Source organism: Poeciliopsis prolifica, unplaced genomic scaffold, assembly GCF_027474105.1.
Source record: "Poeciliopsis prolifica strain line A6 unplaced genomic scaffold, Auburn_PproV2 SCAFFOLD044, whole genome shotgun sequence".
Taxonomy (NCBI): Eukaryota; Metazoa; Chordata; class Actinopteri; order Cyprinodontiformes; family Poeciliidae; genus Poeciliopsis; species Poeciliopsis prolifica.
The window spans coordinates 1,700,001-1,723,999 of NW_026562419.1; the positions used below are offsets into that span (position 1 = coordinate 1,700,001).

The 23,999-nt window shown below is 37.6% G+C and overlaps 2 protein-coding genes and 1 pseudogene across 3 annotated transcripts in view; 2 read left to right on the forward strand and 1 right to left on the reverse strand.

The window, feature by feature from the left end:
- LOC129376583 (uncharacterized) overlaps positions 1 to 2,458 on the reverse strand; it is a 4,377-nt gene extending 1,919 nt beyond the window's left edge. The window contains exons 1-3 of the mRNA XM_055056178.1: positions 2,329 to 2,458; positions 109 to 471; positions 1 to 26 (exon numbers count right to left, since the gene is read on the reverse strand). The exon at positions 1 to 26 is cut by the window's left edge and continues 70 nt beyond it. Of these exons, the coding sequence (XP_054912153.1) occupies positions 1 to 26; positions 109 to 471; positions 2,329 to 2,425 (486 nt within the window). The 5' untranslated portion in view covers positions 2,426 to 2,458. The remainder of the gene's footprint in view (positions 27 to 108; positions 472 to 2,328) is intronic.
- Positions 2,459 to 6,538: 4,080 nt separating this feature from the next.
- LOC129376589 (Fc receptor-like A) lies at positions 6,539 to 12,326 on the forward strand. 2 transcript variants are annotated; one of them, XR_008607785.1, is made up of 5 exons: positions 6,539 to 6,602; positions 7,340 to 7,585; positions 8,038 to 8,151; positions 10,548 to 10,619; positions 11,806 to 12,326. XR_008607785.1 is itself a non-coding variant. In XM_055056187.1 (4 exons), exons 1-4 carry the CDS (start codon positions 7,264 to 7,266, stop codon positions 11,856 to 11,858), a joined length of 561 nt encoding a protein of 186 aa, XP_054912162.1. In that variant the 5' UTR covers positions 7,051 to 7,263; the 3' UTR covers positions 11,859 to 12,326. The 2 variants fall into 2 exon arrangements, 1 of the variants encoding a protein (XP_054912162.1); XM_055056187.1 differs by lacking the exon at positions 6,539 to 6,602 and having other exon boundaries at positions 7,051 to 7,585.
- A 5,737-nt stretch (positions 12,327 to 18,063) lies between these two features.
- Positions 18,064 to 19,949, forward strand: LOC129376579 (E3 ubiquitin/ISG15 ligase TRIM25-like; annotated as a pseudogene).
- Positions 19,950 to 23,999: the final 4,050 nt, after the last annotated feature.

Here is a 23,999-nt window from a genome sequence, read left to right on the forward strand (position 1 = left end):
TGCCGTCGTAGAAACAACGTTTGGATCTGAAGCAGCAACAATACAGGATTTATGAGAAAAACTCCAACAGATCCAGATCAGAACCTGCAGTTTGGACCCGTTCCTCACCAACAACAAGCAGAAGTTCTGCTTCGATCCCGAGGCGTGGGATGAAACACCGGAACCTGCCGTGGTCCTGCAGGCTGACGTTCCGGATGGTCAGAGACAAGTCTCCTCGCCGCAGGCCGTCCTGGGACAGAGACGTCCGCTGGATGTACGTGTCCATCATCATGTCTCGGTCCGTCTTCCTGAAGCGGTACACGAACACGTACTCCACACGCTTCTGAGGGCCGGACGGTCTCAGGTCCGGTCGGGACCACTCCACCGTCATCCCCACAGCGTCCCACTCAGGATCCACACGACACGGGAGGATGACATCATCTCCAGGCGCAGCTACGATTGGCTGAGAGGAACCAATCAGATGGAGGCTCCCTGGACACAGGGAAGATTTTATTAGGTTTCATAAACATGATCATGAGATTAAAGTAAATCCCTGAAACTTCAGGGTAGTTCCCCCAAGAGTGGAAATCCCCACAGAAAGAAACATGATCCACCTGTGGAGGATCAGGTTTCCACCAGGTTTTCTCCAGGAAGTTTGTAACATAAGCAGCTTTTAGGGGAATCTGCCAGAAAATCTGGAATTTTCTGGAATCTGCCAGAAAATTTTCTGGCAGATTCCGATTTCCGATAAAAACGATTTCGCTTTTTATCCAAGCGAAATCGTTAAGCTCCATTTGCTCTTACCTGAATCAACAATCATTTTAATTATTTTGTCATTTAAATCATTGCATTAATTCTGTTCTCCAGTAGCTCCTCCTCTAAAGCTTTGCTTTTAATTTGAATATTTTCCCTGAGCTAAAAGCCCAAGTTTTCCATCCATTTTATCAGTTAAAAAGCGATTGGGTTTTTACATTTACATTTTGGTAAATTTGGACTCCCTCATCCCACCAACTCACTCCGAACGTTTCCATTGTTCAGTGTGATGTCAGCACCCAGAACTGTTATAAAGATTTTTTTCTCTTTTATACTAGAATGAAGAAATAATTCAAAAATATGTTATTGATCCCAAGGGAAAACTAAATGTTGTAACTCATCACTTCATATTCTAGAAGGAGTTATTGAAGATTGTGATGGATCCTGGAAGGAAGAATCTCTTATTGTGGTCTGTATTACAGTAAATCTGAAGAAGCCATAATATTAAAAAATACAGTTGTCATAATACGAGAATAAAGTTATTTGACAAAAGAATGGATTTATTAAAAATAAAATATTAGTATTTTATTTTTAATATTACCAAAATAAAATGGTAATATTAGGAGATTTTATTAGAACTCCAACACGAGTTCTCACAATTTTAAGAGGTTCTGGTAAAACTTGCATTTTAATTATTCTAATATTAAATCTATATTCTCATAATTAGAGAATAATTCTTGTAACCAGACCCTAATACATTGTGGTCCAACTGAAAAATATTTTCTGTCATTTGCAATTTCTTAAAAAAAACAAAAACAAAAGAGAGAGCAAAAAGAATGAAAATAAATTGGATAGATTATTTCATTTTCATTTAAGACATGATGTCACACCCACTTATGACTTTGACTAAGCTCTATATGCATTAATTATTGCTGATATCAATATTTTAATGCATAATTAATTATTCGTTAATTAATTATGCATAATTAATTAATTATGCATCAGCTGATTGATATCAGCAATCAGCTGATATGGTGAGTCAGCAGGTGAGTCAGCACATGTTGACATGCTGATGGCACTAACATGTGCTATCAGTATTTATTATTGATTATTTGATGTCAATAGTAATCATTAAATAATGGAAAGCATCACTTACAAATAAAAGTCAGAACCATTTTTATCGGACAACCGGCGGAAACGATTTAATATCAAAAATAGCGGATTTTTTAAAGTTTTCTTAATCTCTAACAAAGTTTATGAAGTTTTTCTTTATCTTCAGATTTGAAGACTTTTAATCAACCAACGTGAAACAATTTGAACCGTCAGGACGTCGCAGTGCATGACGGTCAATGTTCAGAGTCCGTGAGTTTTCTGTTTAATAATATAAGTATAAACAGCAGAATGAGGTCAGAGGAAAACAAAGACACAAATAAGTTACTTAAAAATGAAAACAGAGACGGACAGACCGTCTAGAAACAGCTGAGTCATTCATTGTTCGCTGTTTAAAGAATCAATGAATGAAAGTTGGAATGGAGACGCTTCTGGTTGTTTAGTACCAGTTTAACTTAAGTTGAGGAGAAAAGCAGCAACGTTTACCTTTAACAGGCGTCCAGAGCAGAACCACGAAGAAGATAAAAGTCCAAAATCCTGAACGGCTGAAGAAAATCTCACAGAGACCAACTGGTACCGACATTACAACAGAAATATGGTCACTTCCTCTGCCGAACCGGAGTTTCACTGAACTGCTACGGAAACGACTGACGCTTACCTTTTATACGTAATGGGCGGAGCTACGGAACCATAGCAACACAACAATACAAACCGCGATTAGTCATAGAGCAACAGCCAATCAGAGCCTCGACATCCTGGACTTCATGACGTAGCAGCTCTGGAGAGAAGGACTGAGACAACTCGGAGTTTTTATCAACTTCAGGTTGTTAAGCTGCTCTATAGTTTGTAGTGCTTTACAGCTAAATAAATAACATTTATTATTTATCAGGTTATTATTACTAATAGCAAAGTTCAATTGTTGATTTACTACCTGATGCTGCAGGTTTACATAACAAACATAGAAAGAAGATAATGTTTATTTATCATAGGTTCATGTTAGATTTAGCTTTCAATCTATTATTGGTTGAATTGTTTCTACATTGTTGGGAGATTTATTTATTTTCCTGTTTGTGTCTTTCTTCTTTTATCCTTTTGATTTTATATTTTTGTTTGATGTTTTTTCCTCTATTCCCGTTAGAGATTCTTTACATGTGTGTTTATCAACTTTAATGGAGATTTTGGGGGAAAACAAGAAAAAAACCCAAAAGCAAAGAAACAAAAACAAAAACATATTACTCTGGTTTTCTGTTTAATTTGGGTATTTTTTCCCAGAATGGAAAAACAAAAAACAAAATTTGAGATAATATCCTGGAGTTTCTGTTTTGGTTGGTTTCAGCCAATCAGAACAGGGTTATCACAGAGGCGCTGCTGTTGCTGCTGGGACAGACCTACTTCCCTCTCTGTGGTTTATTTGGTGTTTTACAGCATGAAGGTAAGATCTGACCACTTGTTTCTAGATTACTGTTCAGGACAGACAGACTCAGGAGGAACGTTTTATCAACTTATAGTTTGAGCATTTTAGTTAACAACAGAGCTGAGCTGTTTTGATTTGTTTATTATGACTTTAAGAATCTAAAGTTTTACTCTGTTTCTAAAGGAGATTTACATTTCTGCATCGTGATTTAAATGTCACTTAAAGTGCAAAAACCAAACCAGACAGAAGTCCGGGTGAATGTCTTTGCATGTTTGTTTTCCACAAACATCAGGGTCTGCTTCAACAGGAAAAACAAAAATGTAAACAGAGAGCGACAGCGTGACACTGAGAGATATTAATATTTATCCCAGCCACTCCCAGTTAGTCATGGCATCTCCCCGTCAGCTATGACGTCACGGGATTCCCTACAGAAGCGAAAGTCTCCACGTGTTTTTAACCACATGACTTGTTTGAAGTCACCTACACATATGAAAAATAACAATTTCTCTCCAATATATCAGAATTTATATACTGTATATATAAAAAATATCTCAGTCAACAAACTCTTTAACCAGGCAAACAAAAACTAAGCTATTAAAAGTAGAGAAGAGAATAATAAAAACTAATAAATCATGAAAAAAATAATAGTAAAAAAGAAACCAAGGTTTGATTTGAGAATTGGTTAATGAGGCATCTTTGAAACCACTAAGATCAAATGGTAGGAGTTTAAAAACCCAGTTCAGAAAGCAGAAGAGAAAATGAAACACTATATTAATAAAATGTTTCAGAAATAATTTACTGAATAAGAAACATTGACCTACCATTTGGACAAGTTAATAATGTTGTGATCAGTAGCTGATTTAATGGACTTATGGTCACCAACAAGGAGGCGCTACAATAAGTTTAAAGTCTGTCCAGATATATTTTATTATTGCTAAAAATGAAGGAAAACCAGAAATAAAACAAACACACTCACATTACTGAATCCTCACTTTTCAACCAAAGTTAGTCACAACTTTAAAGTAAAACTCTAAACAAAGAGTGAATTCGACTCTCCAGCTTTATTAACTCACACAGTTCAGCACAACAAGAAAAGCAAAACAATATAATTAACAAACTGTAACTGAATAAATACAGTTGACAGGTAAACTGGTTGAGTCTGATCAGAGCAAACATGGCCGCCGCTCTGGTTGGATGGCGGCGTGTCAGACTCAGAGCTGTGGTTTCAGCGCTGTGCGCCTCAACAGCAGAAGGAAAACCACTTCATGATCAGTCAGCCTCTTTCAGAGCCTTTAGATTATATCAGGCGGCTAGCTTCAGGCGCTAGCTTCAGGCCGTTAGCCTGACGGATGGAGATCAGCCACCGGATCCACAACAGCAGAGAGCAACCGCTACCATGGAGCCAAAGTTTCTCATCGAGGTCAATTTGTTCATCAGGCTGCTCCTGAACGCAACCTGAGGTGCGTTCAGGCTCCTGAACGCAGCCTGAACGCAGGGGAAGAGGAGCAGGGTTTGGTAGCGTTATGACATCACAGTGAGTCCAGCTGCAACAACAACAATAAAACAGATTAATAACATTAACAGATTATTACCATTAATTATAAACATTGTTACTGGGAACCAAACATAACGCTTACTTCACCATTATTTCATCTAAATATTACACTCTTCACTGAACTGATTTGACATCAAATCTTGGTTGATTTGATATTTCTTAGCTTAAAATGAGGCTCCAAAATCTACCATTCCTATTTCTGCATGCTTCTTGATGTTTTCCTCCCTTCTAGTGCAGTTAGTGTGATTTTATAAATAATTTTATGGTTTCCTAAAAACCTCAGCAGAGTCAAAAGCCACCATGTTGCTCTGCTCTGAAACAGAAAGTCACAGCCAAACATTGAACACGTTCTGATCGAGATCATTTTCTGTGGGTTGATATTTCTGTTTAAAGCATTTTATTGATCCTCTGGTTTATTATAATTCCTGAAAACAAACTGGGTTTTGCTGTAATCATAGTAGAAATAATCAGTTGAAAATGAAACAGTTTGTGTTGATTTAGTGAATTTCTATTTGTATTTAATTACAGCAGTAAATTAACTTTCATATCACATCATAGTTTATTGTGACACTTGAACAGTCAGCCTTTAAAGAGCCCCGTCACTCTTTAAAGCTTTTGAGAAATAAAAGCAGCATATAGATTAATCACTGAACATTTTGAAGTAAAACATCACATCTTATTTAACTTGTAAAGCAGTTTTAGTTAAATGTTTGGGTCAGCACCAGACGAAGCTTCGTTCACCTCAGGCTGTAAGTTGCATCACTTTCTGCATGCTCCTGGCCTGGCACCTTTTCTGACCACTTCCTGCAGCCTGGTGCACCAAAATGTTTGACCTTTTCTGAGCTTCTCAGCGTTTCTCTCTTCTTTTTTCACAGCTCCTGCACAAACAAGATGCTCACATATTTGTACCTGGAGTTGATCGCGTTAGCAGGAAGCTGTGGTGTGTTTGACACAGTCATCAGAGGTGTGATGATGAAACCCCCGATGGCGAGGCGCCTCAGTGCAGCGGCTCAGGATGGAGATAGCAGCTCTCTGCGCTTGCTGGTGAGTAAAGATCATTTTTAACGTAATTTAAAGACTTTTATCTGCGATTCATCTTCTGGTTCATTGACTCTAAAACTCATGTTTTAGATTTTTATTTTATTTTTTAGTTTTTAACTAGAAGTAACTAAAGACGCATTTCTCTGATGCTAAGATCTGAATGTTTTGCTCTCTCTGAACTAAAATGAAAACTAAAATGTAAACATCTTCAGCTAATTGAGTTCTTTATTTGTGGGAAACATGAAGATCGGAGAGTTTCCTGCTTTGGTGTTTCCTCTTTGATGGTTATTGTTGCATCAGATCAAATCGATTATATCAGCTTCAGTCGTTGAGTCTGTCATGAATGTGAATCAGCATTTTGTGAAAACTTGACTGATGCTTCAAAACGGCAGCAGACAAAATAAAGCAATGATATTTTATTGTTTTTCTGTTTTACTCAATCAGAAACGGTGTGAAAACTTTTCCTCTCTGAAGGTTTTTCTCCTCTTTGCAGTTTGTCTGAGGCTTTTCCCCAGCAGATCCCAGTTCTTCCGGTATGAGTCTGTCACTCTGAGCTGTGAAGGAAAATCGACTGAGTGGAGAGTCTGGAGAAATACATCCAAACAAATAAATAGACTCTGTCCCTCATATTTAACTCACATAATGAATCTGAAATGCAACTTAGTGAGCTGTATGAATTAGACTCTGGAGTTTACTGGTGTGAATCTGCAGCAGGCGAACGCAGCGGTTCAGTCAACATCAGCATAACAGGTGGGTTAAACGTGAGCAGAAGCTGATCTGATCTGATTCTTCGCTGTAACTGATTCAGGCCGACCTGTTTGTGGTCTGGCAGACAGAAAAGCTTCAGTTAAAGTTTGGTTCCTGAAACGTCTCCGTCTCACATTACCGCCAAATTTATTTCATGATGAAACATCGGAAGAGTTTCGACCCGATTTCTGTTGATTCTCATGTAATCAGAGCAACAAGCTAAAAGCTGAAAATCTATAAAATGTTTATAGAGAGAAAAATCTTGAATCTGTAAAGTCAAAAACTTGACTGTGATCATCTAATTGTTCAAATTGAAATAATAATAAAAAAAGAGCTTAATAAAACACGGCACTTTCAAAATGGACGAGTTTTCTATGAAAACGTTTTGTCACCATGTTGTTTGTTTTTCAGACTATAAAATTTGTATATTTCATAAAGCTGCAGTGAGAAAACTTTTTTCATAAATTGTGATCAACAACCGGATGTTCCTATTGGTGGGAAAGACAAAGAAGAAAACAGGAAGTGGTATGATGATGAGGGCGTGGCGTTTTTAATGTCTTATTGTGTGAACAAACTTATTCAGGTCTGATTTTATTAACATTAATTATTTAATGGAAATACCGGAACTGCAAACTTAGGTAATTTTCTTTCTTTGTTTTTTCATATGCAGGAGATAAAAATGCTCATAGATTTTTTTCTGACTCATTTAAAACTCGTTTCTTTCACGTTTTGTTTCTCAGATGAACCTCTGATCCTGCAGAGTCCTGGACATCCAGTTAATGAAGGAGAAGCCCTGACGCTTCACTGCAGGTTCAGGCCACCGTTATCCTCCAATCTCACTGCTTTCTATAGAAACGGGGTTCTGGTCGGGAACAGCTCGACGGGAACCTTCACCATCCAGAGCGTTTCTAAATCTGATGAAGGATTTTATAGATGTAACGCCTCTGGAGTCGGAGAATCAGCAGAAATCTGGCTGGATGTAAGAGGTGAGACATATTTATGGAAGACAATAGTGCCAAAAGTCAGTCTGTTTTTTTAATTAATATGCACAAAATTGCAGTCTTGACTTGTGTAAATTTGTAAAATTTTTTATTTCTTATTCTTTTTCTAAAATGTGTTGATTGATTCTAATGAATAAAATGCTTAGGCTGTGTGAATCCAGTTGATTTGAATTTGGGGTAAATTAAAACTATTTAAAGATTCTTGATATGACTTATAATTTGCATTTAGAAACTGAATTACCAGATTATTAACCACCTGAATCATCATTAAATATGATTTAACAGAAAGAAATTAAATTGTTTTCATCGATAAATGTGAAAAGGACGTGATCTCTGGAGTTCAGAGCAGTGGGTTTTATCTGCCGCCTTCATTTGCGCAGAGATGATGGTATTGTTTGTATGTAGGCCAGCTAACCTGCTATCTTTGTGTTTTAAAGGGCGCAGGCCTCAAACGCCTACAGCTCCCATTGCATTCGTACTACTTCCTGTTGTGGCCGGCCTTTTGTTGTTGATTGCGCTGATCTTGCTCTGCCACTGGAGAAACCACAAAGGTCAGTGTGTTTTCAAGTAAACACTCAGAAATTTCACTTCCTGCTGCTTCTGTGTTCAGGTGTCAGAAGCAGGGAGGGGAACAAACGGAGGAGTTTACGTGAAACGAGAAGCTCTGAGACCTGCAGCTAATTATGCAGACTGATTTAGCTTCTAAGAGTCATTTTACTTAAAGTTAACGACTCTTAGCGGTCCGATCTCAAACGCTGAGAGGTTTGAGGTCCAAACCCGTTAGCATCCTGGTCAAAATTCTCGGTTTAATGACATTTTGTAAATGTAAATCTGGCAGAGATGTGAGTCATTCTGGGTTTATCTGTTAACACTGTTAACGTGGTTTTGAGTGTTTGAGGTTTTTAATGTTTACAGAAAACAAATGGAAGAAATCTACGTTTTGAATCTTAACTCTCTGATTTTCTTTTGGTTCATGAAAGCATCTCTGCTGCTTTGCAGAACTGTAGAAAGTTTGAGGTTGGAGATTTTAAAACTTAAATTTCACAATGTGTTAATTCACTAAATCAAAAACTGATGTAAATATTTCATCCTCAAAGTCTGAAGTCATTTTTTCTATATTTTCTTCATGTTCCTGGAAATAAATGTAGCTATAAAATGTCTAAATCTGAAAAAGTCAACACTAAAGACAATATGAATTGTCACATTGTAAATGATTCTCTTCAATGTTGTTTAGTTTTTGTTTTAGTCACTTTTAGTTCCCACCACAAGGCATTTCTGAGCATAAACTAACAGGGGAAACATTGATGCTGATGTTAAACTTAAACCACATGAGGTTATTTAAGGTCTGCACCGACTGAACCTCAGCATTTCTGAAGTGATTTATTTTAGAAACATGTTATTTTCTCACTGAGGAAATGAAAACATGAGGCATGAGGTCTCATCCTAGGTTAAATTTAATTACATATGTGCTGAACAGAGCAGAAAGTGACAGTTAATGTTCCAGCCTGTTTCATTTCAATCCTGTTTGTCTTGATTCAGGTTTTTCTTCTTGCTGATTTCTTTTTTCTCAGTCTGTGCCGTGACAACAGCAGCTCCATCTGACGTCTAAATAAAGAAATGTCAAATATGTCTTTTATTATGGAGGTGAAAGAACGAAGGGCGTTAAATGTCAAACATGAAATGTGATTATCTTTGACGCAGCAGGTTTTTACTGCGTAGGTTTTAATATTTTTATATTCATATCTCTGCTGATAACATCTGAGGTTATTATTAACTCTGTGTTGCTCCACCTCACAACGATGAGTGACGTGAAAAACTAAACATATTTCTTGCTTTGGTGTGTTTTCATGTCATCTCCCTGGATGCTGTTGTCACTGTCTGATGCTTTTCTATAAAAGGAATTTTATCTCAAGGCTAAAAATGAACTCGGGTTCACACCTAACACAATTTAGAGGCCAATTAAGACACTGATGTCACTTATGTCACTGAAATGCCTCATTGACCTGCATGGAAGAGTTTTAATAGTTGGAATACTTAGGATGCATAGACAGGTACGACGCTGTGTGTGAGTAAACTATGATGTCATACTCCATCTTTAACCCTCAGTGTGAGTAAACTATGATGTCATACTCCATCTTTAACCCTCAGTGTGAGTCATCTGCAATACTTTAGTCTATATTTTTACTCACAGCTGAAAATGGGTTTAAAAAAACAACAAAAAAACCCACAAAATCTTATCAAGTATTTTTGTCAGTTTCTGGTGCAAACATCTTCAAACACTTTAAATAAGACAAAACTAACATACAAGTAAATTTTCATCAAGATATCATAGCTTTTTGTTAACTTTTAATATTGACAAAAAAAATTCCAATGGAAATTTTTTTCACTTAAAATATGGGAAAATGTCATTATCTTAGTTCAACTTTGTTAACATATTTGCTGTAGTAACTAGACAGAAATACTTGATGTTTAGGAGTTTTGTGTTTTTGCAGTGTAAGCACTTTTGTCAGCTGAGACTGATTCAAACTGAGACTTAAATTAAAAATAAATTAAAAACCTGAAATGTTCTCTGTGAAAGGTTTAGTGACATCATACACACTTTAGACCTACTGAGAAATAAATATCCGCTACAAAGTATTTTAATAAAACATTTATCTACCAAAGCAAAACCAAGTAATAAACTACTTTAAACTTTATTTTATACACTTTTCAACATAGAAACAACAACTTAGTTTAAGAGACAAATTTTTACTGTCAAGGCAATAAAATCATGAAACTGCAACAGATCCTGGTTCAGTGACTTTATCAGTTTTTATTGCTTCTGTGAGACACAAGAAACCATTCATGAACTTTGACCTATAATCTGATGACAGCATTTCAGCTTCGTAGGATAAATGTTGAACTTTGACCCTGTCCGGCCGTCACCATGATTGGTTGTTTTGTGCAGGTGGAGTGAACCGTTCTGTGTCCTACACTGAAGTCACCATCTCACAGGACAGGAAGCCTCAGAGAATCACTGGTGAGTCGACATCGCTCTCTGGAAACACTGAGATGAACAAACGTCCCTGAATGCATCACGGCCTCAGAGGAGGTCACCTCTGACATGGTTTACAAACTGAACTTTGATTCAGTTTCCAAAGCTCAGTTCCCTTCATTCCGTCATCCCACGCAGACAGCACGCCTTTGTTGACGTTCATAAAACAGGAAGAACATAACTATGATGACAAGAGGCGTGTCCATCACCCTGGTAACAGTTCCTACAACAAGCGGCATGAAGTACAGCAACAAATAAAGCAGGTCAAATAACCATTATTGCAACTGATTATTTTCTTAATAAGATTTGAAATAAACCTTTAGATAAATTTGTGGATTAGAAATGATTAACCTGAGTGGAAGCGTCTGGTTTTAGAGAGATCATGTGGTTTAGATGGATGGTGCACACAGTACAGACCCTGTGCATGTTATTGTCACATTTAGAAACTTTGCACATGTGCACAATGCTGGAGGGCAAAAAGACGATTCTTTTCCTCTTTAACCGCCGGAGAATAACTCAGTTAGCTGAAGGAAACCTGGAGATGAAGATATTGTTATTAATTTAGTGCAGTGCGCCACAGCGAAGGAAAAACTAATGCAGAAAAACCTTTAAAGAAAATCTAAACTGTTACAAGCAGACTAGTTGTCTTAACAACTGACAACAATAACACTTTATGTTTCAGGATTTAACACAGAAAACACTCAAACATTTCCCACGCAAAGAACAGAACATCAGTCTGTTATAGTTTTATGTTTTTAGACCTTTGCGATTATTAATAAGTGATAGCTGTGGTAGATTAGCTACCACTGCTATTAGCTAAGCTAACACTGTGGTGGCTGATTAGCTAATTTAAACCCCTGATGATCTCAGAGAGTTGGTGTTTAGGTCTGTGTTAACTGAACCAAAGCAATTCCACATCTCATCTACATCTTACAGTTGTCATAGTCAAGCTAGCATAGCTGACCTTTAGCACAGCGACATTTAGAAAGACTGACCAAACTCTCTGCACTTCCTCAGGAGATTCATAATTAGAAAATATGATTAATAAAACTGCACATCTACAGAGCAGAAATCCCCTGAAAGCCTCAAGACTTTATCTGTTAATTTATGTAAATAGGACTCATTTACCGTGAAGACAGTTTCTATCTCGTCTCTCTTTGCTTTTCCCCAGATGCAGGTTCTGTCCCGACCGTCTATTCCACAGTGATACCAGAGAGTTGCTGATAACGTGAGAACCAGCGTCATGCAGACCGGGCTCCCTGCTGTGCGTCCAGAAACACAAAGCATTCATAATAATAGGGTGTGTATATTATTCAATGGTCATTAAATGTTACAAAACTTTACATTTTCACATGTTTTTTGATGCTTAGAAGTTCAGTGTAAACATAAGTCCTGATGGATTTTTCTGGTACTTCTCCCCACTTTTTGGGCCAGTTTGTGATTTTATCCAATACATTAAAGCCTAACTTTAATTTTTTATCCAATATATTAAAGCCTAACTTTAATTTTTTTATTCAATATATTAAAGCCTAGCTGTCCTTTCAGTTGTTTAGCATCTTTTTGTTACCACTTTGTATTGCATAGATACTGGTGCTATGAAAGTATTGAACTTTTTATTGAATTGCTTTGCTTTACATTTGAATATATTTCATTTTTTGAGTCTTAATTTCACCATAAATGTTTATTATTATTTTATGAGTGTCCTGCATCTTATTGGTTAGGTTGGGTTTGGTTGATTTTCACTTCGAACCCTTTTGAACCAACATGTTTCCTTCATATCCATCCTCATACATAATGGTGAAGTGAAATCTTCCTTTGAACTCTCAGACAGCTTCAGAGAAACTAAGAGTTTCCCAGGTGGAGTTTGGTGTCTTAGTTTCTGTTTTCTGGTTTAGATGTGATTGTAGCGTGCTTCGCTAGTTTGCCTGATCAGATCAGTTTTGTCTCAGTAGTGTTGCAGTGCGTGATGAAGCTGTAGAGCTGGGGGCCGGATACACGCCCCTGTGGAACGCCGGCGTTAAGAACATCACTTCTGTAATACTGTTTAAGAATAAGTACTTACAAACACAGAAACGTCTCAAAGAAAACCAGCAGCTGCAGAACCCAGAACTCATTTGTTTTCTCTGCTGAAACTCTTTGAGCCACATAATTTAAATACAGAAACTTCTGACTGCAGATGGACACAGGAGGCTCAGTTTCACCCACAGGAAAGAGATTAAATAGTTTTACCAAAACTGAACCGTTCCAGAATAGTTTCTAAAAGTTACAGTAACTCTGACACACCATCTGTTATCAGAAAAGAAAAAATACCATAAAGAATTTTTAACTCATTATTTTCAGTAAATTTAGTCTGGTCATTTACCAAACTATTACTATTAATGTAACAGTTTCTAATAGCATTACTAAGTCTCAGAAGGAAATCGTCAATTCAGTTATAAAATATATTTGCATCTTATTTATTCTTTAGGAGTTTGGAAGATGCTCTTTTGATTCTGATTGCTTGCAAATTTCATTTGGATCTTGAAGTAGCAGGAACCCAAACACTGAACAAATTACCTCATATAACATAGTTCTGATGTTTCTCTGTCAGGATCACAAAATATATTTGTTTTATAATCAAACAGGCTGGAAAAAACAGGCAGATGGTTGCTTTTATAAACTTTGTGTCATTAAATGCTCCAACATCGGTGGATGTTAGGCAATCTTAAAATTACCTCACATTTTTGTAACTGTAGATTTTTACACCATTTTCTCCTAAATTCATACACTAAAGTAAAGTTTCATGTATTTCACCATAAGAGGTTTGACCTAAAATGTTCTGTGACCTTTCACCTTGTAAATGGAGAAATTGTTGAGTTTTGAAGTTATTTAAAGAAACTGAAAATCAGAACAGAAAATGATAGTTTTAGCATTTAGCTTTGAATTTCTTTTTTTTTTCATCTTATTGACCTGCAGCTTATTTTAGTTAATTTTTTAAGGAGGTTTCTTCTCTTCATTTTGCATAAATATTAACGATCTCCCTCAGTTTTTTCTAATTATGCTAAATAATGTTGGTTCCCTATTTGCTGTTTGTTATTCTAAACTCATAAAATAAAAACATAATTGGATATTTTAATTTAACAATAAAACTGAATTTCTTGTTACATTTAGTTTTATTTGCAGTTTCACACCATTTTATTTCGAAGCACAGATGAAAATGTTAAACCCAAAGAGCAGATTTAGATCAACATTAATTTCTTCCTGTAACAGAAACTCTTATCTGTTTCCCTCAGAGATAATATAGTCACTGATTTGCAGTTTCAAAACAAAGATCTTCTCTGTCTCCTAATCAAAGCGGCTTTGATTAACTAAATGACAAGAGAGGGTTATTTTTAGCATCATAAATCATCCTTCTGCCATTTATTGGCTCACGTGCAGATTTACAAGTTTCACTTGTAGTTTATGTTGCTGAAGCTGAATCCTCATCTGAGGGCAGGAAGAAAAAACAAACCTTCATGAAAGATAATATTCAATTTCTAAACAAGTTATTTGTGATCAAATTGTTCCCTCTCATATAAACTGTTAATGTTTGACATTTCACACACATTTCACTGCTTTGGTGAGATCTGAGACTCAACCCATTATGAACCATCCTGACCTGAAACTGGAGGCAAGTTGAACTTTGAACTGAACTGAACCTGCTGCTGCAGAGGCTCAGTGAAGCTTTTAGGGGTTTTTAGCGTCTGAGGAAACTTATTAACCGTTTATTAACAAACTGTTTTATCCACCATTACATGAGTTTCACTGTGTTTTCTCTTGTGACTTTGCTCCTTTTGCATTTGTAGAAGAAAAGCAAAGGATGAAACAAATGACAGATAAATCCAGCAAACTGAAAAATCAAAAAGCTGAATGGGACAAAGGTTAAGATGATAAAGTTTAAGATGATAAAGGTTAAGATGAAAAGGTTTAACAGAAACCAAAGGGACTCAACATTTGAACTGTAGGGAGTAAAATATCCTCCTCCAGAAACAAAATCAGCTCCAAAAGTCAAAGCTTCATGTGTTGCTGACTGTGTATTTAAAATCATCATGTTTCTGGTTTCATTCGTCAGTTTTCTTCTGCTGATTTTCCATTAGCTGCTACACAAACTGGTTTCTCCAGTTCTATTTTTAGCTCATGATTATCAGCAGAAAACAGAGACTGAATGATTTCATGTGACCTGCTTTCACCTTTTGAACTGCTTATGTAAGCATTTACTCATGAGAGCAACTTCTAAAATGTTATATATATACTGGTAATTTAGTAATCAACAAAAATCAGAGACTTCTCTAACATTTCCCTTCCTATATTTATCTCATCTCCAACATTTTTACAACATGATGATGAATGAATGAGTCCAAAATGTTCAATAAATCCACAAATCCTGTTTTAAATGGAGTTTGAAAAGATAAATGCGCTGCGATCTTTACATGTTATAACTTTGGTTTTTGTTTGTTCCTGTTTTTTGCTTTATTGTTACTCATATTTTTAGTTTATTCCTGCGGTTCTGCATGTATTCTCATTGTTTATTTTTGGACTCGTTTCCCAGGATCAGTGTTTCTTTCTTTTTGTTTGAATTTTCTCATCTTTGCTTATTTCTTTCAGCTGCGTCTACTTCCCTCTGATTAGCCCCTCTGGTTCCCTGCTGCTCTCTCTCTCCCTCCTGTTCCTGTTACACTTTCTCTCCATTTATTCCTGTATTTTACCTCCTTGTCCATCAGCATTAATTCCTGTTAGCTTCCTTTAATTCATTTCCTCCCACTATGATACTTAATGACATCATGTTTTTTCCTGTTCATTGTTTCCTGAACCAGGAAAGGTCTAGTTTCTCTGAACAGATATAAAATGTATAAACTAATCCTGGTGAGGGAAATAATCTAGAATCTAAAAATAACCTACAATCTAAAAATGACTGCAGGTGTTTCCTAATTGGCTTCAATGTAGTAAACAATCCTGGTTTTACTAGAACATCAAAGACATTTACATTCTTTCATCGTTAATAATCGAACACGTGATCAGAGAATTTACTGCCACTGACTTCATTGACAACTCGTAATATAATTATGAGTTGGAAATGAAAGCATTTGAAGTTCCCTCACTGGTTTTAACTTGGCTATTTCCTCATTGATCTCAAATTAAACTGCTTTGTTTCAAGTTGGAAACTTTTGGGAAGATTTTCCTCTGTACCTCCAGTCATTTGCTCCAGGAAGGAGATTATGGAAGAAACTACTTCCTGCTTGTGAATAAATCTTGTGTTTGAATCATGTTTGCTGGTTAATCGCTTCATCTTGAAAGGAAGCAGTCATGTATTCAGTCTGGGTCTCCATTACGTTCTAGACTGAAATCTTCATGTTTGTCTGCAAACTCAGCTTCCTGGTTCACATTTTTCACACAAACAAGGATTATGACTTACACCATGTTTTCAGTTTACAGGCATTTTGAATATACATGAAATTTAATGGGAGATAAAAAAGGAGATTTTTACAAATATTTTCTTATACAGTTGTATCCAGTAAAGTTCAGGAGTCCAGTTCAACATTTGCACATTTTTTAACTGAGGCACAGAAATTTGCTTTTCTATTAAGTTCTTATCACAAAATAATTGTTTGAAATATTTCACAGGTAATCAGAGTTTAGACACTAAACTAAAAGAAAACAGACCTCAGTGTTATTAAGAATGTATTTAGATGTTTTGTTCCATGAATGAATGAATGAATGAATGAATGGGACTGGTGTCTCTCTCTGGTGGTCGATGTTTTAATAAAAATTAAATAAAAAAGTTATAAAAACTATCCAGAAAAATGTCTCCTTGTGATCAATTATTAAAATCAGTTGATCATGTTTAGTAATATTTTCTAAATAGTTCACAGAAATGTTACTAAACATGAATTTTATTATTTATTTGGTGTTTTTGCTGTTTCATCAGATTTTCAATATGTTGAAAACTAAAACAAGTTCTTTCCATCAAGCATACAGTCACATTTTCCTGATAATTTTTCCGCTTTTCTAGAATGTTATGATGGTAATTTGTGCATTAATTACAGTATCAGCCTGTCAATAATCAATCGAAGGCGACGGAATGAAAAAAACATCTGATTTCCACCTCTGGAAATTAATGTACTTTAATAAAAACATCTCCAAACTTCAAAGATTTATGAATAAAATATAAAGGTAAGATTTGTGGAGATGGAAAACTTCTAATTATTAGAGATGAAACTGTTTCAATCTGCTCTGAAATCCTCCAACATGGCTGAAGACTGGTGATGAGAAAAGTTCATCATCAATACAGTTTACAATCGATGAGTCAAAGCTTTGAATCCTGAGTCAGAGAAGATGAACAGGGCCATCTAGTGGCCACCGCTCGGTACTGCAGCCGAAAACAAAATGAACTGGGATGCTTCAGGTGTCCAGAAAAGAGACATTTCCTTCTGATTAAACATCATCTGCTCTTCTTCAGCTACTGGATTATTTTAAACTGACAGACAGAAGAATAAAATATAAAGTTCAGTGTTCATGTCGGGCAGGAAACCATAGCAACACCAATCGAGTCGCTCCATACGGATCCAGGAAGCTTGAAGTGTTTAAAATGAAAGATGACAACTAACTAAAATAATCTGTTTCTGATTGATAAATATTTTTAAAAAGTTCTATAATGTCAGTGGACCACATATCCAGCTGCTTTCATATGATACAGATGGAAACTTTCACTAAAAAAAATCACCTTTTATGAACATTATGCATCAGTAAAACTCTACATGTGCAGACAGTTATTAAACTCTGCTCTGTTAGCTCTGGGCTTGAAGTTAAGACTTAATTTATGGGAAAACCCAATTCCACCAAGCAGTCTGAATACAGTGATCCTCAGTTTATACTTCTTTGTCACTCTTTAAAACAGTTTTCAGATGATGATGTCTCTCATTAAGAGAAAAGTTGTTCAGACCAATCTGGGTCTGTAATTACCCTCATATTCATGAGTCTAAATTATTCTAGTCCAAAACCTTGTTTTTTCATTTCCATTAATGAAATGAATCAACATTCAGCAGCAGCAGAATTCCCTAAACCAAGAAAGAAGATTATTTAAACACCATCTCTGTTCTATAAACAAACCGTTTCTGGTTTCTGTTGCAGCTCTCTGTAACTGTCCACATAGAAACTTGGGAAAACAGTCCGGCTTAGAGACCCCAGCACAGACACACCTCCAGACTCTTCCTGGAAATGGAGGTCTGATACTCCTCCTAGTCTGCATCCTGCCAACACATCTCTGTTCCCTCCTCTTCAGATCTGGACGTTTCCTGCTAAGGCTAACAGCTTCCAGTTCTCATTCACTGCAGCAACACATGATGTTTAGATCAGAGCCTACAGCTGTTGTTCTGCAGACGAGGAAACTACGCAGTTGTTACTGAGAGCTGAAATGGCGCAGGGAGGAGTTCAACTAGACGAAGAAAACTTGTCTTGTTCCATCTGTTTGGAACAACTGAAGGATCCGGTGACTATTCCCTGTGGACACAGTTACTGTATGAAGTGTGTTAAAGACCACTGGGATGGAGAAGATCAGAGGAGAAACTACAGCTGCCCTCAGTGCAGGAAAGAGTTCAGACCGAGGCCCAACCTGGAGAAAAACATCATGCTAGCTGCTTTAGTGGAGGATCTGAAGAAGTCTGGACTCCAAGCTGCTCCAGCTGACACTGCTATGCTGGACCTGAGATGTGGCCTGTGATGTCTGCACTGGGAGGAAGATGAAAGCTGTTAAAACCTGTCTGGTTTGTCTGATTACTTACTGTGAGAATCATCTTCAGACTCATTACCAATTACCTGCATTTAAGAAACACAAGCTGGTGAATCCATCCAACACTCTCATGGAGAGCATCTGCTCTCGTCATGATGAGGTGATGAAGATGTTGATGGATGGTTATGAAACAGCCTCTGCAGAAGCAGAAAGAGATGAGAAGCAGAAGAAGCTCCAGGAGAGTCGACAACAAATCCATCAGAGAATCCAGGACCAAGAGAAAGATGTGAAGCTGCTTCAACAGGAGCAGCCATCACTCTGCTGATAAAGCAGTGGAGGACAGTGAGAAGATCTTCACTGAGCTGATCCGTCTCCTCCAGGAAAGACGCTCTGATGTGAAGCAGCAGATCAGATCCCAGCAGGAAACTGAAGTGAGTCGAGTCAAAGATGTTCAGGAGAAGCTGCAGCAGGAGATCACTGAGCTGAAGAGGAAAGACGCTGAGCTGGAGCAGCTCTCACACACAGAGGATCACACCCAGTTTCTCCTCAACTACCCCTCACTGCCAGCACTCAGTGAGTCTACAGGATCATCCAGGATCAACATCCGTCCTCTGAGACACATTGAGGACGTGACAGCAACTGTGTCAGAGCTCAGAGACAAGCTACAGGACATCCTGAGAGACTCATGGAGAAACATTGAACTGGCAATAAGTGATGTGGATGTCCTACTGGCAGAACCAGAACCAGAACCAAAGACCAGACGTGAATTCCAGTATTTCCAAGAACTCACTCTGGATCCAAACACGGCACACAAGAAGCTTTCATATCTAAGAAGAACAGAAAATCTAAAACTGTAAGACAGCAACAGTTTTATCCGGATCATCCAGACAGATTCTCTGTTCATAAGCAGGTTCTGAGCAGAGAGAGTCTGACTGGACGTTGTTACTGGGAGGTGGCGTGGACTGGGAGACTAGTTGGTGTCGGAGTTTCCTACAAGGACATGAACAGATCAGAAGAATTTGGACAAAACGACAAATCTTGGTGCTTATATTGTCACCTGGTCTGTAACGTATTTTATCACAACAACGTTGTGACTCCAGTACCAGGTTCTAATTTGTCCAGAGTGGGAGTGTATCTGGACCACAGAGCAGGTATTCTGTCTTTCTACAACGTCTCTGGACCCATGACTCTGATCCACAGAGTCCAGACCAGATTCACTGAGCCTCTGTATGCTGGGATTACGCCTCTGAGTTTTGGAGACTCTGTTGAGTTTATTAAAACTAAATAGTCAGCAGTGATCTGAGCTCCAGGTGGTTAAAATGTGTATTTTAGTTCCAGTTTGTTGTTTCTTCACTGATCAGAGATCAGCTGCCTTTATGGAGCAACTTTATCATCTTGTTTGTTTTGTTGAGTTTGTTGGGGTGCTGCCCCTTCCTGTTTCTGATCTAAGGGTTTTTATTCACCCCTGATTAAGTCGACATTTATTGCTGTGTCAGATCAAATGTTGATCAAATCCATGTATTGATGATCTGATGGAAACATGATGTAATAAACATCCTGATTGTTTTTCTAATGCTTGTCTTTGCTGAATTGTGATTTGCCACATTTCTGTTTATCATATATCACTATTAGTTCAATAATCTTCATATTATTCAGTATTCCAGGTTCTTTCATCAACATATTGATTAGATTTAGATTTCTATTATTCACTTGCATATTTGTAGTTTATGTACTTATGGTTGAGTTATTTCTGTAAAATAAATTCTCATACTCTGGAGAGAAACAGTTTGTGTTTATTGTTGTAGCGTCAGACGTCCTGTAGTGTTACATTAGATTATTAACAAGAGACTGAAGGTGTTGGGATAATTTTACCTGATTATGTAACTGTAAGACACTTTTATTAATAATTATATTAGTAATAACTTATCTTAATTATTGATATTTGTGTAAGCTAACATGCACAACAAAACCATTCAGTCTAACAAGATTCCCTGATCCTCTGACAGGCCCACAGCATCACAGATCTTCTACCGTAGCTAACAGTGAGGCTGCAGGTTTTCTCCATTAATGGATTGTTCCTTAAACCTTCCTAGAGTGGTCGTTGGTGAAAATGTCACATCTACATTTATAATATAAAATCCTCTAATGTCTCCATCATGGCTGGCAGCAGAGATGAGTTGATGTTTATGAGGAGTTTATGGGACAAAATCAATGAGTCACAGCTTTGAATCCTGTGACACAAATGAACAGGGACATCTAGTGTCCAGCTCTGGGTACTGCAGAGGAAAACTAAAATAATCTGGGTTGGATTAGGATGGAGCGACAAGATTATTTTAAACTGACAGAACAAAGAAAATATAAAGACCAGTGTTCATGAAGAGAGGAAGATGTAGAGAGACGTCTAGATCTAAATCCAGAAAGAGAAGGAGCTTCTTAAAGAGACAGTGGCTGAATTCAAGAAGTTAAATTGGAAAGTTAGTGCAGAGCAACATGGTGGCTTTTAACTCTGCTGAGGTTTTAGGAAACATTTAAATATTTATAAAATCCACTAACTGCACCAAAGGGAGGAAAACATCAAGAAACATGCAGAAATAGGAATGGTAGATTTTGGAGCCTCATTTTAAGCTAAGAAATATCAAATCGACCAAGATTTGATGTCAATCAGTTCAGTGAAGAGTGTAATATTTAGATGAAATAATGGTGAAGTAAGCGTTATGTTTGGTTCCCAGTAACAATGTTATAATTAATGGTAATAATCTGTTAACGTTATTAATTTGTTTTATTGTTGTTGCCGCTGGACTCACTGTGACGTCATAGCGCTACGAAACCCTGATCCTCTTCCCCCCTGCGTTCAGGCTCCAAGGTTGCATTCAGGCTGCGTTCAGGAGCCTGAACGCACCTCAGGTTGCATTCAGGCTGCGTTCAGGAGCCTGAACGCACCTCAGGTTGCATTCAGGCTGCGTTCTCCTCCCCTCTCGGGGAGGAGAACACTTCCGGAACACTTTCCGAAACACTCTCCGAGGGGAGGGGGAGGGGGAGGAAGTGACAACATTTCTGTTGTAATGTCGGTACCAGTTGGTCTCTGTGAGATTTTCTCCAGCCGTTCAGGATTTTGGACTTTTCTCTTCTTCGTGGTTCTGTTCTGGACGCCTGTTAAAGGTAAAAGCTGCTGCTTTTCTCCTCAACTTACGTTAAACTGTTACTAAGAAACCAAGAAGCTTTTCTGGTTCAGACTTTGATCAGTTTGTGAAGATATGATTTAAACAACGAGCAATAATTGTCAACTCTTTTTAAACTGGTCATGTTATGTTTTTAAGTTAATTCACTTTTTTTCCTTCTGACTTTGTTCCGCTGTTTTTGGTTCTGTTGCCACTATTCTGGTATTAAACTCGTGCACGTCTCCGCCTGGCAGCGTGAGCGCGCCGAGCGGTGATAGACGCCATTTTATTTTGAAAATCACACTAAACTGGAGGCGCTGCAACCCTTCCATTTCATCAAGTTTGTTGTGGGGAAACTAGAAGGAATGACGATCTGAATTACTTTACTGGCAGCACGATGCTGTCCATGGTTTTAAACTGAAGGAAGGGAGAAAAATGTTTTCATAGTTACAACGGAGAGTATAGCGATCCAGGCAGCACTGATGAATATTTAGGCTAGAAACTCAGACTGAGACATGACACACAACTGCAGAGATAAATTACACAGTGGGTTTAAATGCACAAGGAAGAGAATCAGGGGGAACAAAGGGCAGCTGGGGGCAATAAAGGGGCAACACAGGAATTCATTCCTCCCACCCATCCATTTTCTAACACCCCTGTCCCAAGAGCAGGGACAGAGGTCTCAAACTCCAGTCCTCAAGGGTCGGTGTCCTGCAAATGTTAGATGAGCCTCTGCTGCACCACCTGATAGAATAATTAGGTGGTGCAATAATTGGGAAGATCAGCTCTGGAGATCTAATTTACCCCAGGAAGAGGACATTAAGCCATTTCATTTCAATGTTTTGACCCTGTGGCTCATCTAAAAACTATAGGACAACAACCATTGAGGACTGGAGTTTGACACAAGACAAACCTTCCTGTTCAGGAAAACTCCACCCCTTTATATTTTCACTGTGGGAGAATTTTGCCCTTTCTGCCCTTTCTGCACTACAACTTGTTCTTCATTCTGTTTTCAAATATTTTGTATTCTATTTTAATCTTTTTAGTTATGATGGCTTTTCATCAGCTCTGCGTTGTGTGAATACGATACCAGGAGACTGGATGAGACAAAATGTGGTTTGTCTGTATGAAACAGGATATAAAACAATCAGGGACCAGGTTCATCACCGGCAGTACAGCACCTTACGAGGAATAGTATTTTATGTTAGCAACAAGCTAAGAACATTTTACAGGATCGTTACATCTCTCATGAACTGGCAGCGAGATATCTATGTTCACTATAGTTAACGTTGCCAACCACCAGGAGGGGGTGCTGTTTCACCCATTACACCTGAACCCAAACTTGGAAGTAAAGACAACATTAACTATGTTACATTATCATCATCATCATCATTCTGTAATCCCGTCATGTTGCTCCTGTTGCACCAGAATTTATTTCCCCCTGTCAGACAATAAAGAATATTGTTGTAAAAAAAAATATTTTATTCTATAATTGATTTTTTAAATTCTGACAACTAACCAGATGAAAAAAAGACATATTCTGCAGGTTTTTGATTTAAACACTTTGACTTATTTAATATTATATTCTAAATCCCAATGAACAAACAATTCAATCCCTTTAAACCAAACAGCATTTTATTGCATAAAGTCAATAATAACATTTATTTAGTGAATGTTAAATCATCTGTAGTAAAAGTTCAATCTGCAGATAAAAATCTCCCTAACATCAAGTGGAAAGTTCTGCTTATTTTAACATTTTAACAGTGCAGGGCTGTTTATTGGTGCTTAAGAGAAGATTTGTTGTTTTTTCTTTACAGCTAAATATTGAGGAGTTTTCTGACCAGATGAAGATGATCTCCTCCTCTTCCTCTCTCAGGATGAAGATGATGTCCAGCATCCTGCTGCTCCTCATCCTCAGCTCATGTCCTGTGGTCAGTCTCCATCTTGTCTTTGTGACAGAAAGCTCTCTAGATGGAGCTGAAGACTCCCATGTTCCAGTTCTCAGTGTGTCTGCTCCTCTCTTTCCCTCTCTGTCTCCTCAGCAGCAACATTTGTAGTGAATGTGACACAGAGCAGCTATCAGGCAGAGGAGAAGCAGAGCATCACTCTGGAGTGGACCTTCACCACCAAGACTCAGGAACCTGGAAGAATCTGTTCATCTACTGCAGCTTATTGAGACCTGATAAAGAACTAGTTCTCTATGAGGTTAATAATGGAAATGAGATTCCAGAGTCTCAGGATGATCAGTTTTCAGGACGAGTCCAGAGCAACAAAGACGTCCTCAGAGAAGGACGAATCAGACTCCATGTGTCCAGACTGAGGACTGAAGACTCTGGTCTGTATCTGTGTGACGTGAAAACTGGAGATGGATTCAACTCTGGAAGATGTCGACTCAGCGTTACTGGTGAGTTTTACTCCAACATCTGAACCTTTAAAGTCTAAATGCTGTAAAAATGAAATAAA